At 39.6% G+C, this 14,945-nt stretch overlaps 1 protein-coding gene across 1 annotated transcript in view; it reads right to left on the bottom strand.

Annotated features, from left to right (window-relative positions):
* Positions 1–175: 175 nt before the first annotated feature.
* The window catches only part of LOC119884983 (zinc finger MYM-type protein 2-like), a gene marked incomplete at both ends in the record, with an annotated part of 30,106 nt that continues 15,336 nt past the window's right edge, over positions 176–14,945 (bottom strand). Inside the window, 15 exon segments of the mRNA XM_038695244.1 lie at positions 176–341; positions 439–562; positions 4,387–4,623; positions 4,869–5,019; positions 5,267–5,388; positions 6,632–6,761; positions 7,030–7,058; positions 7,273–7,438; positions 7,545–7,717; positions 7,909–8,059; positions 8,374–8,499; positions 9,283–9,398; positions 9,922–10,072; positions 11,425–11,637; positions 13,858–14,020. Of these exon segments, the coding sequence (XP_038551172.1) occupies positions 320–341; positions 439–562; positions 4,387–4,623; positions 4,869–5,019; positions 5,267–5,388; positions 6,632–6,761; positions 7,030–7,058; positions 7,273–7,438; positions 7,545–7,717; positions 7,909–8,059; positions 8,374–8,499; positions 9,283–9,398; positions 9,922–10,072; positions 11,425–11,637; positions 13,858–14,020 (2,074 nt within the window).

The raw sequence follows: 14,945 nt of genomic DNA, 5'->3' as shown, positions 1-14,945 counted from the left end.
GGCTGCAGGAGATGGGAACAGACACCGATGCTGTTAGCAAACACATCCTACATTTTTCAATATGATAATCAAGCTTTAATTTTCAGCCAAGCACTGCACATACTCTCATGCTACACTACTCGCATGGCAGCAAGTTGGGTTTTGCTTACGCTGGTTTGGAGCAGTCCTTCTCTTTGTGTCATCTGATTTGTCAGAAGTAGACAGTGCCCAGCGTTTCCATGCATGGATGCCATAGCGAGCTTTGAGAGGCAGCGACCGTCCTTCTGAGTGTCTGCCTGCCGGACTGGAAAAGAGTACGAGGCGAGATCTGAGCTCTCCTCTACTGCCTGCCTCTTGTTCCCCTGCAACACAAACACCAATTGCTATAGAAGGAACTTAACTTGGCCAATACAAAGTTTCTTGTATATATGTTTACATGTATATATGTGTTGTGCATACTTTTCTCCTGGGCTGTGGTCGAGGTGTCGACTCCTCCGGCTCTGCCTTCTCCTCTGCCAGGAGTGGAGGTAGAGAGAAACCCATATCCTCGTCCATTTCCTCCAGACTGGTACAGGGTCTGAGGCTGAGACAGGAACATCTTATTTGTTACATGGAGAAAATATTAATCCAGTCATGATGGGATACACTAGATTAAGGAAATTTACAACTGTTGACAAATACTGTGTATTACTACACTTAAAATGACCCTTACATATAGTTAACTATATACAGTGTGTTATAAATGTTTATAGATCATTTAGAAATCCCACTGTGAGACATCCACCATTGTGTCCCTGAGCAAGACACTTGACCCCTAGTTGCTCCAGAGGCGTGCGACCTCTGACGTGTATAGCAATTGTCGCTTTGGATAAAAGCGTCAGCTAAATGAATAAATGTCGAAATGCTAATATTAGGAGGATTAAATTAAAGTGTTACCACATTGATTTATCTGGCAACAAATGCTGTTTATGACAACATTTAGCCAGTTTATTTACCAAAGATTACTCAATAACACTGTTGATAACCTTTACTATAATTATTCCACCTTTCAACATGACACTTTATAGAGAGCCTAAGTCACTCGCTTCCTCTTCCACTTATTTCAGAAAATTTATGTATAGTAGTCAATGGCAAGAGGCAACTTATTTTTTGATCCTGTTTGAACTGTGTGCCCTGAATTACACATGATGTTTGTCAATTTAAAAGAATTTTCTCCGTCAAGAAAGTTGCAGTTTGTCGTAAAACAGTAAAGTTTCGTCGTTTTGTGTGAAAACCGTTCAGTCATTGCAGTGTCTCATTTAATAAGGAAGCACTTAGAAGACTCTGACGCTTATGCACGTGTTATATTTGCTGATTTTAGTTCTGCTTTTGATACTGTCCGTCCTCATTTGCTCATTCAGAGGCTTGCTGACATGAAAATTAATCCTTTAATTATCAAATGGTTTTACTCTTAACAAAGTGAAGGTAATGCTACACTTCTAAGACAAAATATTGTTGTACTGGGGTACCTCAAGAAGCTGTCTCTTGTTCACACTTTATACTAACGAGTGCAGAAGTAATGAGCACAACTACTATGTCATAAAATTCTCTGATGACAATTATTTTAAGTTTATTGCATGTTGGCGACTGCCCTTCAACTTATTACATGGAGATTGACTTCTTTAAGGATTGGTGCGTGAGGAATAATCTCATCCTGAATAATTTGAAAACAAAAGAGATGATATTTGATCCCAGGGAAGTGAGAGCCCATAACAATGTAGTCAATGGGGGCAGAGAAATTGAGCAAGTAACTTCATACAAGTACTTGGGTATACAATTAGATAACCAATTAAAAGGAAATGTGCATGTCGACTATTTGTGTGACAAACTGGCCCAGAGACTGCAACATCTCCGCAGATTGAGACTGGTAGGGGTGAGTACTAAAATCATGACCATGATCATTTTACAATGCTGTGCTGGAAGGTCTGATCAGATATGAAATGGCATCCTGGTTTGGCACCATTACCATCCAGTTCAAAACAAAAATTGGAAGAATAAAAGCTGCGATGAAGGTTATGGGAAAGAAAGGCTACACTTCCCTTCAGACCATCTTTGAAAATATGGTAGTCTCCCAGGCTCAGAAAATTCTGAAGGACCCTTCCCATATTCTGCACTCTGAATACGATGTTTTACCTTCAGGAAAACTCCTTAGAGCTAGCAGATGTAGAAGTAACCGCTATAAGCAGTCCTTCATCCCAACTTTCATAGCGCTCCTAAATAAACAATTTGCTTGGAACAAGATGGCTTGAAGCACTTCCAGCACTTTATTTATAAGCATAGTTTAATATTGTTTGATCGCTTGCACTAATGTTTATCAACCAGATCTTATATGAGTTTCTCTTTTTTTAATATAGAATTGTGGCAGTTGTACTTTCAGTGTCTGTCATCTGCTTTAAGTGCAACTGAATATAATAATTCTGAGGTTTCATATCACTCAGGTTCTACTTACCTTGTAATCAATGATTGAAACGGGCAGGGTCATAGATACTTGTGTAATGTAATGTAAATGTATGGTGGATTATATGATATATTTGAGTGTAAAGTCCATAAGTGTTACTGGTGTTTACTGCAGCCTCATGCAGCACTGATGCCCAAGACAAATTTCCCTCAGGTGCCAATAAAGTTTCTTAATCTTAATGAACTACATCTCTCGTCTCGCGCAATATACGTCACCAACATGTTATCGCGGGATGCTACCTAACGTTCACTGCTTGGTTGCTGCTAGCTAGATAACATAGCTATGTTCCACGCAGAAATATATCTCACCTGATGTGTTTTATCCAACGACTCAGTCCTTTTATCACATTATCCACACATGTAAGTTCTTTGACGTCAGTCATTGAGAGAAGTTACGTCACAGGAACTGTTAAGTTTGAGGTCTTTGTAATTATGTATTTTTTACAGTCTTATACCTCAGTTCAAACTGTGACTTTGACTTTTAAATGTATATTTTAAATTGACCATCATCATATGTCTAATTCAGAGCACAATTCAAACAGGATCAAAAAATTTGTGGTCCCTTGCCATCGACTACCGTAACGTTACATAATTTTTTCCTGATGTAAGGTCCCATGGTGGTCCACCGGAACGGGAGGGACTATAGGGAGGCTCTCTATAGTCTGTCTGCTACCTACAGAAGAGCTGGAATGGAACAGAGATTTTCAACAATACATATAAACAAAAGAAATGAAAGCTGAACATAGTGAGAGATGAGAACAAAACTTAAAAAAAAAAAAGTCTTATTCCTGGTCTGGTTATGACTTCAGTACGTGAAACTTTAAACCCTCTGGCCTGATTGTGATGACCCCAGCAGGCCCAGAAATAACCAAAGGGAGGAATTTTAATCTCAATTACTGTACTGATCCATTAAAAACCCATGCAGCCAGATGCTGTTACATAAGAGCTTCTTCACTAAACGGGAATGAATCAGGAGGAAAAATGCACACAGAGAGAGGAAGTCAGAGTGAGCGTTTGAGACAAATCAGTCCCTCCAGGATTTCACCAGCCTTTTGTGTGACTGCTGCTGCCTCAAATGCCTGATTTTGCAGCAGGATTTCTAAAATAATTGCCATTTTTTTGTGATAAAATTGTGGGAATAAGTGAAAACTGCAAAGGTTTAAATTTTGCTTCAGATATATAGCTCTAACCCTGCATATTTAAACCAGCTTACCTTGATTCTTTCAGTGTTTGCAACTGACCAGGATGAAACCGCCTGTGCTACAGGGATTTGTCTTGTCTAACATCCTCTGTGCGTTTATGCCATTCTAGACGGTCCGCGCTGAATTCACAGGGATTTGTTATATTTGTGATGTGCAATAGTTGCTATCGTGACATCGCAAAATCTTTTTAACTTTGCTTTCAAACTTAGGAGGCACCAAATAAATGTGGAATGATGTCTTGAAGTTGCAAATTTCAAGAGACAAAGGGTTTGGTCATTAAGAGTGATTAAGTAAACTGAAAAATTCCAAAAAAATAAAAAAGGTTACTTGGCCTAAGAAAAAAAAAAAATGTTAATCTTGACATCTAATAGAAGAGTTCCTTCATGTCAGGAATATTTATATTCAGTTATTTTTGGTATGATTTGATTGGCATCTGTTGTACTTACAATTTTTAACTGTGGTTTTCATTATTTATTATACTTTTTTTTAAATTTTGTTAATATAAAAAAAATAAAAACACATTCAATGTTTTATTTTCAGTTTAAACAATGTCAGTATGTTTGACTTTGACTGTCACACCTTGAAATCCAGAGCCTGTCATTACCAACTGCAGAACTATTATTTATGGCTTTAACATTATGACAGTGATTCTTCCTGACTGGCACTGCCTCGCTGGCATCGACAGGTCTAGAACTACATGTACATGTACCTTGAGGAAAGTCTGCCTCCAGGTCCAGGTCGGGCTCGTACTTGTCCTCCTCCTCGTCTTCCACCTCCGCCCCCCCCTTCTCCTCCTCTGGCTCTTCCTTCAGCCCCTGCTGCTCTTCCTCCTGCTGCTCCTCCTCCTCCACCTTCTTCTTCTCCTCTTGTGCCTCTTCCTCAGAACTGCTGCTGGAGGAGGACGACTCCTCTCTACGTTCACTCTTCACCTTCATCGACTTCACATCTGAAACACACAGCCAAGTAAGTTCTCATTGGCATCATTAGCTGCAGCCTTCTTCAAATCTAAATGGATCTTGTGTTAAGATTGTGAATGTTGTAACAACATTGTTTTTAGAATGAAATGTTTTGAGTACAAGTTTGTTGATGGTTTGGGCACCACAAACAAAATTTAATTCACCTCCATTGCATCAGGGTCGTAAGCGGAAGTCCAGATATTTCAATACCAGGTCCAATAAAACCAAAGCGTACCTGGTTTCTGGTCCTCTGCGATCATGTCAGCCATGGAGAGCAGGTCAGCCTCCAGAGGGTCAGAGGGCAGCTTGTTTTTCAATTCGTTGATGGTCTGGATGATCTGCTCTGCCCCCTGCAGGGTGGTGGGCAGGAACACAGGCACTGGAACCTGGACGGAACACAATATACTTTGTTGGTTAGTAATCAGACAACTTTGGCAATTGTCTCCTTACTTTACTTGGGTTTTTTCCTCAACATTTTTCTAGACCTACATTTGTACACTTAATTGTTGTGGGATTGTAACATTTATTAATACACAGGCCTTTATTAATTTGTCTATGTCAACACCTTTACATGATGAGTTTTGGCCTTTTAGCATGAACATGTGTGTTCATGAACCAAACATCGTGTCTTACCGGTACAGGCAGAGAGACTGGAGTGGGAGTGACCTGGGAATACATATTCATGGGCACGGGGATGAAGACGGGCACAGGTATGGGTACAGGAACGTACTCCCTCTTCACACCATCGTCTACATCTGTGGACACAGAATCATAACATTATATATGCAGATCAGTATGTATATTAATGGGTCATGAAGTAATGATTTGAAAGGGCAAGTGGCAGGAATCTTGTTAAATCTCCACATAGCTGTTGTACCTGGAACCAGGCGAAAAAATCTCAAACGTGTAAAATTGTCCCAATTCCATTGCTTTGCTATAGCAACCTTTAGCTGCGAGCATACGCTCTTCACTGGAACCTTCATACCATCTCCGATTCAATCCGGTATCTTAACTACATCATATAAGGTTCCTGTGTGGGTGGGTGTAACGACCCAGAGGTATCTAACTGGCAGCCATGATAAGAGCTGGACAAATTCTCTCAGTGCTAACGAAAGGTGCTTCCGTTCTTATGTCCTGAACCACTGAACCATCCTTTATAAAAGGAAAGGAGATAATGCCATCCAAACTTCCCTGCAACAGCAACATGTAAAGCGACACCATTGTAGTTTCACCACGGTAGACCCACATAAATATAGAAACAGCACACAATCCAAAATTTATGAAAGTCCCTGCATGATTGGCTGAGCTCCAAATCCATAAATAGAGATTTCTTCTCTAAATTATCTAGTTAGTAATCTTGAAGAAGCAGCATACTGAATTGCTAGTTAACAATATCACCACCCCCCATTGTGGAATGCACTGCTCAACTTACACTATTGTATATTGCTTTTATATTATTTAAAAAAAAAATTTTTTTAAACAGTATCTATTTTGTTGTTACTTCCTGTGAGTAACTGATGGTTAAAGCCCCCCTCCATTTTGACATTTCTATGATATGTCATTTCCTTACAATTTTGATTACCCATAGTTTGCCAAATAGCTTAATTTTGTGCTCAAAGTTGCAAAAGTTGCTTAGTTGTTAAAACGGGGTGGTGACGTATGACTATAGAAATTCAAAAAATGGCAGTTAAAACTGGCTGGAGGGGGACTTTAAGGTTTACCACAAGTATAAATTGAAAACATACTTTCTTAGGAGGTGTGATTCTGTTTTGGAAACATTACATACAGCATTGAGGTTGTCACTGTACTTATCTTCAAAGTGTTTTAAAAACGTTTTTTTTTTTTAAATCCTAGTCTAAGTGCATTTGGGATTCTCTGAGCAGGGTGGCTGTCTCCATCACACCTTTACTTGACCTCATGAAGTTTTCTATTGAGGTCAAGGAAAAGTGTTTAGGGAAAGACATTCAATTTGTAGCACTCTTAAGACGCTGCGTTTACCCGTCTGTAAAAGTTTGCTCTGCATGTGTGGCTTGCAGTAGGTAGCCTTGGTCAGGGTGAGCGGTTTGCAGAGAACTGCCTTGTTCTTGACGTCTCTCGCCAATCCTCCACCAGCGTATGGCACAGCGCCCTGGTTCACCAGATGCAACATGGCAGAGATTAAAAAAAACAAACAGAAATGTGGCTTCTGCTTTTATGAAAATGTTCATTTGTTATACGGAAACATTTTTCTTTTAAAGGACGTTAAGTAAGTATGCACTACATTTCAAAACTATTAGGTGGTAAATTCAATGACATTTGTACTAAATGCACAAAAAATACAAAGCAACAAGTAATGTTTCATAATTTTAAAGCAATCTGTATTATAATGATTGACTTGTTTCCAAATTCTTACTTACCCCAAGTTTGGCCCCTTGCATTTCATACCCTGTAAAGGAGGAAAATGAAATACGTCACATCTTTGCCTCATAAAGAAATCATGGCATGATTTTATAAAAAGACTTTCTGATCACAACGCTTCTGATAACATTAATTCATACCCTAATGACCGTTAAACAGAATTGTGTTACATGGAAGGGTAAGGGTCATTTGTAGGAAGACCTTAGTAATTTCAAAGGAAACACACACACTCTGACTTTTACCCAGGCTGCTGTTCTCTGGGCCTTTCTGTGTGACCATGATGGGCTCGTTCTGCTGGCAGTAGAACTTCAATAGACACTCTTGATCACAGAAATGCTTCATCTCTGCTCTCCACATCACAGACTCTGTCAGGTTACCCTGCACCTTACAGCAGTCACACCTCGCCGCCTAGTGGCCACAAGATGACAGTTACAGAACATTCACAAAAACATACCTGCGGTACAAATACAATTGTTTAAATGTATTAACAATATACACAAGAGTATGATCGGACCTTGTAGTACCAGTCATTGAACTTCTTGGAACAGGCCTCGCTGCAGAAGTCCCGGGTCATGCCGCCGAGCTGCCGGGTCACACTCCTCTTACAGAGCTGGTTGCAGTGGTTACAGCTGACACACTTCAGACCCAACCGCTTGATAAAATCCTGCTTAAATAACAGCTTACAACCTGAAGAAAAAAAAAAAAAACAGAAGGAAATAGGCTCAGATATGGAAATGGAAAATAACAACAAAAAAAAATTAAACACTACACAGCTAGAAAAACAAAACAGCTACCGTGGGATACGATCAGTCTCTTACTACTTCAAAAATGTGTCGAGTCGAGGAGGGAAGGAGAAAGGGAAGAGAGGAGATCAGTACCTTCACTGCAGAAAGGTCTCTTGACCCCGGAGAACTTGACCATCTCATGTAGCGTCTTCTCCTCTTGGCAGTACTCACAGAACGTCACAATGCAGTGCAGCTTCTTGTAGTCCTCACAGCATGTCTTACTACAGAACTGGTAGACCTTATCCTGAAGACACACATTCAGATAAATGTATTGTACCTATTCTGGCTTTAAGAGTATTATCCCAGAGAAGCAGCTAGAACCAGCAAATTTTGGCAGTTTTACTTAAAAAGAAAAAAAAAAGAGAAGACAAATGATTAATGAAAATGATTGCAGATTAATTTTCTGTCGACTGAATAATGGTTTCAGCTCAGAGGAAGACTTAGTTTTCGTTTGTCTATGGTACTACACTATGACACAGAGCATTATTTGTGGAAGAAGGAGACATCGACTGTCTGCCTGTCTAAAAATTAGGAAACTACTTCTCAGGATGGTCTCACCTCCCACTCCAGTGTTTCAGGCTTCAAGCTGAATGCTCCTCGACAGTAGTTGCATTTCAGTTGGACGGTGTTGTTTGTAGTGGAGAGGGGCGTCTGTCCATTGGTGGCCGTTTGAAGAGTAGCATTCTTTACAAAAAAACAAAACACAAATATAAAAAGACATCAGATGGACTAAATGAAAAACATGATGACTTGCAGCTGGTGATCAACAACATCTAAAGTGTCTAATGCATCTTTATATATCAAAACCACCTGGATGTACTACAGAGGTATTTAATGAAGCTAATTAACACATCGACTTGCAAATCTCTTTATCTATGTATTATATGAACTCTGTATCATTAATAATGTTAGACTTGTGGTAGTTTCAAGAAAGTAAGTTGTCTCGTTAATATGCAGATTTATGCAACATGTTGCTAAAGAACTAATCAGGTCATGGACTCCACTGATGGAACCTGTCGTGTTTTGAGCTGCCGTTTTCTTGAGGATGTGTCATGTGAGTAGAGGATGACGGCATACTGGACGACTGGGTATTATTTTTGCAACTTTAACCATCATTCCCATCAAGTATAATAACATTTTATCTCCTACTAATTTATACAGAAATTGTGACACGGAGTCCACTCCACACAACTGGAGTTTGGGGGTGGGGTGGGGGTCATTGGAAACACCAACTATCAGTATGTCTAGTTTGATCCAATCATCTGACCTATTTAATTACATGAGACTAGTATGTAGGCTTTATTCATCCTCACAGCAGCTAAGACAAGATGTACAAAACAATACAGTGTTTTCAACTATATCAAAGACCTATTGTGCTTAATAATAGAGAACACATCAGTTTTTTTATTTTTTAAAAGCACTCAGATTTGTGTCTTCTGGTTTTAAAAGACAAAAAGGAGTCCCCACCTGGAACTTGGTAACACACTGTGAGCTGCAGAAGTTGAGGATGTTTCCCTCTGGCAGTGTGGCCTGGTACTGGGGTAATGAGTTCCTCTTACAGAAGTGACATGTGGGCTCTGTGTCTGCACACACAATTAAGTGTTAAAACTCACATGAAATACTGTACATTTACACATGCTTGTGACTGAAGCAGCTGTTTGACATACATATTCATTCAATGTTTGGTAACGCTACTTTGTTTGCTGGCATGAATACCAATAATTAGGAATGACAAACAGGTTAACAGAAGCTTTTCTCTGCTGCTTTTCCAAGTCAGTTATCAATCATCAGAATATACAAACCAAGAAATAAAGGTTACTTGTGTATGTTTCTGCAACTGCCTACTCGCAGCCTTGAGAACATAACCTTATGTTGCTAAGATCTCCAGGACATCTTATGTGACCTATGAAACTGTGCAGAAGTCTATCTGGAGATCATATTGTGGTCTTAATAAAAAAACAAAAGAGAGTAACATGGTAAAATACTGAAAGGTAGATTCTGGAGGCCATTAAAAAAATAAGTCAATCTCTCTGGACACTTGAAAGTCTGTTTCAGAAAAGATTCAGAATGTGTTAACCATCTTGCTTGTGTAGTGCGGTTACTCACTAATGAAGGAGGTTGCCGTCAGCTTTCCCTTGTTCATGCAGTTGACGGAGCAGTAGGAGCCCATGGTGCCGCCCGCTCCGAGGCTGTGGAGCACCTCGCCTGTCTTAATCAATGTTTTGCAAGTCAGGCAGGTCGCAAGTTTACTGTGGGCCTGGGACAGAGAGGGAAAAATCTCATGTAAAAACAACAAGCGACTTAATGTTCTTCAACGACACTGAGAGTATATTAAGTCATTGCTAAAGATAATTGACTAAACAATAATGTTTGGATGTTTATTAATTTTAATGCACATGGTGCTTCAAAAGCTAATAAATTGAGCTTTTTTAAATTACCTCTAGAGAATTAGCAATTAGGCTTCTATCAAGTAGTTTCAAGACTTTTTATTCATCACAGTCACACAACAGACATAATGACACAATATCCAAGCATAACACGCACCATGGGGGAGGGACATAAAAAGTGCAAAGAGAAATAAAATGACGTGATTATTAACTGTGGGAAATCCTGGTGGATTCACTGAAGGAAAAGGTTTTAATGTGTTTGTTGTGAATCAAATGCAGTTTCTGGTTTTTGTTGAATAGAGCTTGATGACATATGAGCATTAGCGGAGCACAAATCACCCCGTGTACTGTACTGTACTGTTTTGCTGGTTTGCTTTGTGATCCATTTCCCACTGTCCACAAAAAGGACACAGGACAAAGAGTATATAATCTTTGTCCTATCATCATCATCATCATCATAGCAGCAGCAGAAGTAGCAGCCTCAGCTCTGGAAATCTATTCCTGCAGTACTTGATAAAATGTACCATCAATATTTGTTGACCTGTCACCATTTTCACTTTTACTTATTTCATCCTACAAAAGAACAACAAGTTCTTGTCAGTTCTTACAGAGGAGCAATAGAAAGCATCCTAACTGGTATCACAAACTGGCATGGGATGCAGGACCCAGGACTGGAGGGCTCTGCAGCGGGTGATTAAAACTGCTCAGAAGATCATTGGTACCCATCTCCAGAGCATCAGTGATATCGATATCACTGATATCGATATAGTGACATGTCCAATAAGTTGGTGTTGCCAAGCAACAAATACAATTACAACCTCTTATTCCATTTTTTTTTTTCTTTTTTTTTTTTTTTAACATAGGTAGGTAGGTTTATTGTCACAATATAACAAGTTATAGAGTTAGAGTAATACAATTTAGTTCTAACATGATCAGTCAACTTTAATTAAGATAATTAGAAGAGATTTCAGAGGTGTGCATGCATAGTGATATTACAGGTAGAAATAAGGCGAGTGATTCATGTCTCATTAAACCCTGCCTATCATTTGGAGATTCTTAGTCTACCTTCACAACTTTGCAGGTCATACTGTTCAGAATCAGAGTTCTGTCTGTCACAGCTTTAATTTTAAATAGATATGGTTGAATTAAATAAATTAATCCATCACGTGGGCTCCACGCAGGCACATTTCACACCTGCATCCTGAGGTTGGGCCTACAGTACCTGCTTGTACTCCCTGATGCAGTTCTGGCAGCAGAAACGTTTCTGTTGGCCATCGACCAGCAGGAAGTGGTTGGCCGACGCTCGACTGGGCAAGTAGTCGCCACATTGCTCGCAGCAGTTCATGATCAACCCGTTGGCCCTGCGGTAAACGTTGAAACATGTGTCGCTGCAGATCTTATGGGTCACAGTCTTAAAGCTAACCTCGTGCCGGATCTGTAAAAAATAGAAAAAAAAGCAGAAGGGGCAGCAAAAGCTTGATTAACTAAACATCATTTTCTTCAGTTACTTTTAATTTGCAGACTTCTCAATCTGAGAGTGGTTATGCATCACTCGGTTCCACTAAATGTTAGTGAAGTTCTAGCTTAGTAGAAATCTTTTCAGTGGTAATCCATCAGTGCTTCCCACTGTGAAAACAGAGGCTTCTACTTGAACAGCTAAACACCTCTTGCATGTACAGAATTTCTTTGGTGTGTTACAGACAAACATGTTCTTGATACAATTCAAATATACACACCACCACTGAAGGATGTATAAACCTCGTCATTTTAATTCATGCAACACCTCTGGCAACTGGCAAGGATGAGACTGAAATTAAAATCAGTTAAAGCTATAGGGAATGACAGGAAAGAAAAGACAGAACAGAAATAGTGAATGAGAGAACACAAGCACACAAGGAACAAGAAAAGAGATAAATATTGAATGAAAGAGACCTGAGGAGGAAGACAAAGCAGAGAAAGAGGGAGAGACACAGAGGGAATGTAAGGATATTCAAGAGATGAGAATAAAAAACAAAACAAAAAAAAACACAGGACTCCACAACCATAATATTATTTTTTAAACAAACAAGGGCATAAATAACGAATGGAATGTGAAGTTGTACAGAAGACTAAGGACCCGATCAGACAGAAAACACTTTGCAGGTTTGGAAACGCGAGGCGCACAGCAATGCCTTTTTTGGTTGAATTTAGAAAAGAGCAGTGCGCTGCATATTTTTTATGTTGCTAGGCAACCATCAAATCAGCTTTCCTGTCAGTCTAAGATCATAGTGCCAGCGATTTCTAATCTTTGGTTTGCCACCAAGTGATAACTGTCATTTTAGCCGAAACTTGATCACAACTCACAGGTCTGTGTCTTTTGTTGCTAAAAACATCTAATTTAACAAATAAACAAACTGAGGGCGCTTGCTCTGGCACCGTTTGAGGGTGAGAGGTATTTAAACATGCATGAGACAGGGACATGAGACCCTCAGAAAGGGTAGACACTGCTGGTAGTAGGCCTACCACCAGCTGGTCCAGTAGCTTTATCTTAAGGCTCATGCAGACTATACAACTTTCAGCGTCGGCCAATGGCCGTGCTGTTCACACTACACAGCTCGCGATCACACTATGTAACTGATTGGTGACAGAGGGTCACACACTACACAAGCTGACAGCAGCTGTGTCACCCGACGCTGGTCTCCAAACCATGTTTTGTCAAGAAAACACATGTAATGTGAAACGGGAAATGACACAAACCTTCAAACAAAACAGTGGTTTGTTATTATAAAGACAGCAATGATAAAGACAAATAATCTGGGTGAAAGAATGGATTAGCACACACAGGTAGCAGGGACTGTCTGAGCTACAGAGAGAGCTGGAGGTAAGTAAAAAAGTGTTTTACAGTGAAAAAGTAGCTGCCTGCTCTGCCAGCTGCCTGCTCTCAGTGGCTGGATGTGGACGTCGAGTTGGCGGACTCCTCCAGATATTTGGTATGCTACATATCTGGCTGGTGACTGTGATGTGATAGAAATGTGTTGGGGAGCCGTTTTGATGCGTTGTTGTGTAGTTCACACATAACGACTGGTGACTGCCGATCATCCACTGATTTACTCCCGATCACAGCCTGAGGCTCTCTTTGTATTGGACTGCATTACATTGTAATGTTTTGTCCACCCAGAGGGAGTCAGAGTATTAGAGATACCTCCAGATTGCATTAAGCCTTGATTATACTTCAGTGCAGAAGTGGAAGTAGACCGCTGCAGACTTGCTTCTATACATACTGCAATCAGGGGTCTGCATACACACACGACACACAGACTCTTCCTGACAGCAAGAAGAGGAGCTATTTTATTTGAAAAAAAATTGAAAAAAGAAAACCATGTGTTCGACTGCTTAGCAGAGAACTATCAAGGCTATCAAGGTGTGGAAACCATGAATTGGTGTTTTCACTGGATAGGTGTAACTAAAACACTGGTAAATCAGTGTACTAGTGAATGCCCATGAAGGCCCCAGACTCATTTCCATCCACTCTTGCCTTTACCGTTTTACATAGTGCTACTCAATTATTCATTCTGCTGTCAGGAATATATTCGCATGTATGTTGCTCAGGTTAAAAATGGCATATGAAACGGACAATAGAGTAATGTGTGTTGCTAAGTGTGTCAGACAGTCTGACCTCGGTGAGCTTGCCGCAGACAGTACATTTGGTTTTGAGGCTTGATTTGGGCGGGTTTTGCTTGTTCTCGTATGCACCTAGGCAGCCTGTGCTGCAGAACTCCTGAAAAGACTCGCTGGAGTCGACCTGGGCCACGATGGTACCCTTCATGTTTGTGATGTCCCTGAAAAACACATCACAGAGCACAGATAAGTTAACATCTACAGAAAGTGAACATCACTTTAAAAAAAAGCTGTCCTTGTGTTTAAATACTGTGTTTAGGACATGCAAAGATAGGCGTTAAGACAGATAAGCAGGGGAGGCATGTAACTAAATGCATTTACTCAAGTACTGTAAAGTACAAATTTGAGGTATTTGTACATGAGTATTTATTCTTTATGCAACACTTCTAATCATTACATCTGTCTGACAGCTTTAGTTACTAGTTACTTTTCAGATTACAATTTTTCCATACGCTTCCGTCCAGTGAAATTTACCATGTATCTCTAAATGTTGTAATTTAGAATTTTAACTTTCACATAAACTGGAGGATTAGGTATTCTTTTATGGGTAGGGCTGCACAATACAGTAAAAAATATTATATTGCAATTATTTTGACAGATATTACGATTTGCAATATGATTCAAGATGAGTGGAACTGATCATTTTCCCATCACAATATTAATTTTTACTGAAAAAACTATTAAAATGATGAAGTACATTGGTTGGTGGCTGTACCAAACAAACATGTTTTCTTACATCTGGGGAACAAGATCTGTAGGTACTGGGATCTCTGCAGCACTATAGTACTTCAGTATAATGCTGTTTTTACACATTTTACCTTCATCAAATAATTGCAGCTTCTGCGATTTGGATATTGGACTTGGCCATATTGCCATTTCAATTAATTGTTTAGCCCTATTTAGGGGTTGAGAAACTTCTACTTTTAAAAGCTGAAAACAGGTCTGTTTTTCTGAGCTCATAAAAACTTTACCAGGTGATCACAGGACAGGGATGCTACAAGCCTATGATGATCTAATAGAAAATGATGCATTGCTGTTGATTAAACTAACCAACAGTATGTAAACAAGTTCAAATTAGTGTAACTG

Source organism: Micropterus salmoides, unplaced genomic scaffold (genome assembly GCF_014851395.1).
Source record: "Micropterus salmoides isolate LMB-PRFRI ecotype aquatic unplaced genomic scaffold, ASM1485139v1 Ms_hic_scaffold_3818, whole genome shotgun sequence".
In the NCBI taxonomy this organism is placed as follows: Eukaryota; Metazoa; Chordata; class Actinopteri; order Centrarchiformes; family Centrarchidae; genus Micropterus; species Micropterus salmoides.
Note: the sequence above shows the minus strand (reverse complement) of the source record. Positions and strands in the feature narration are given on the sequence as shown.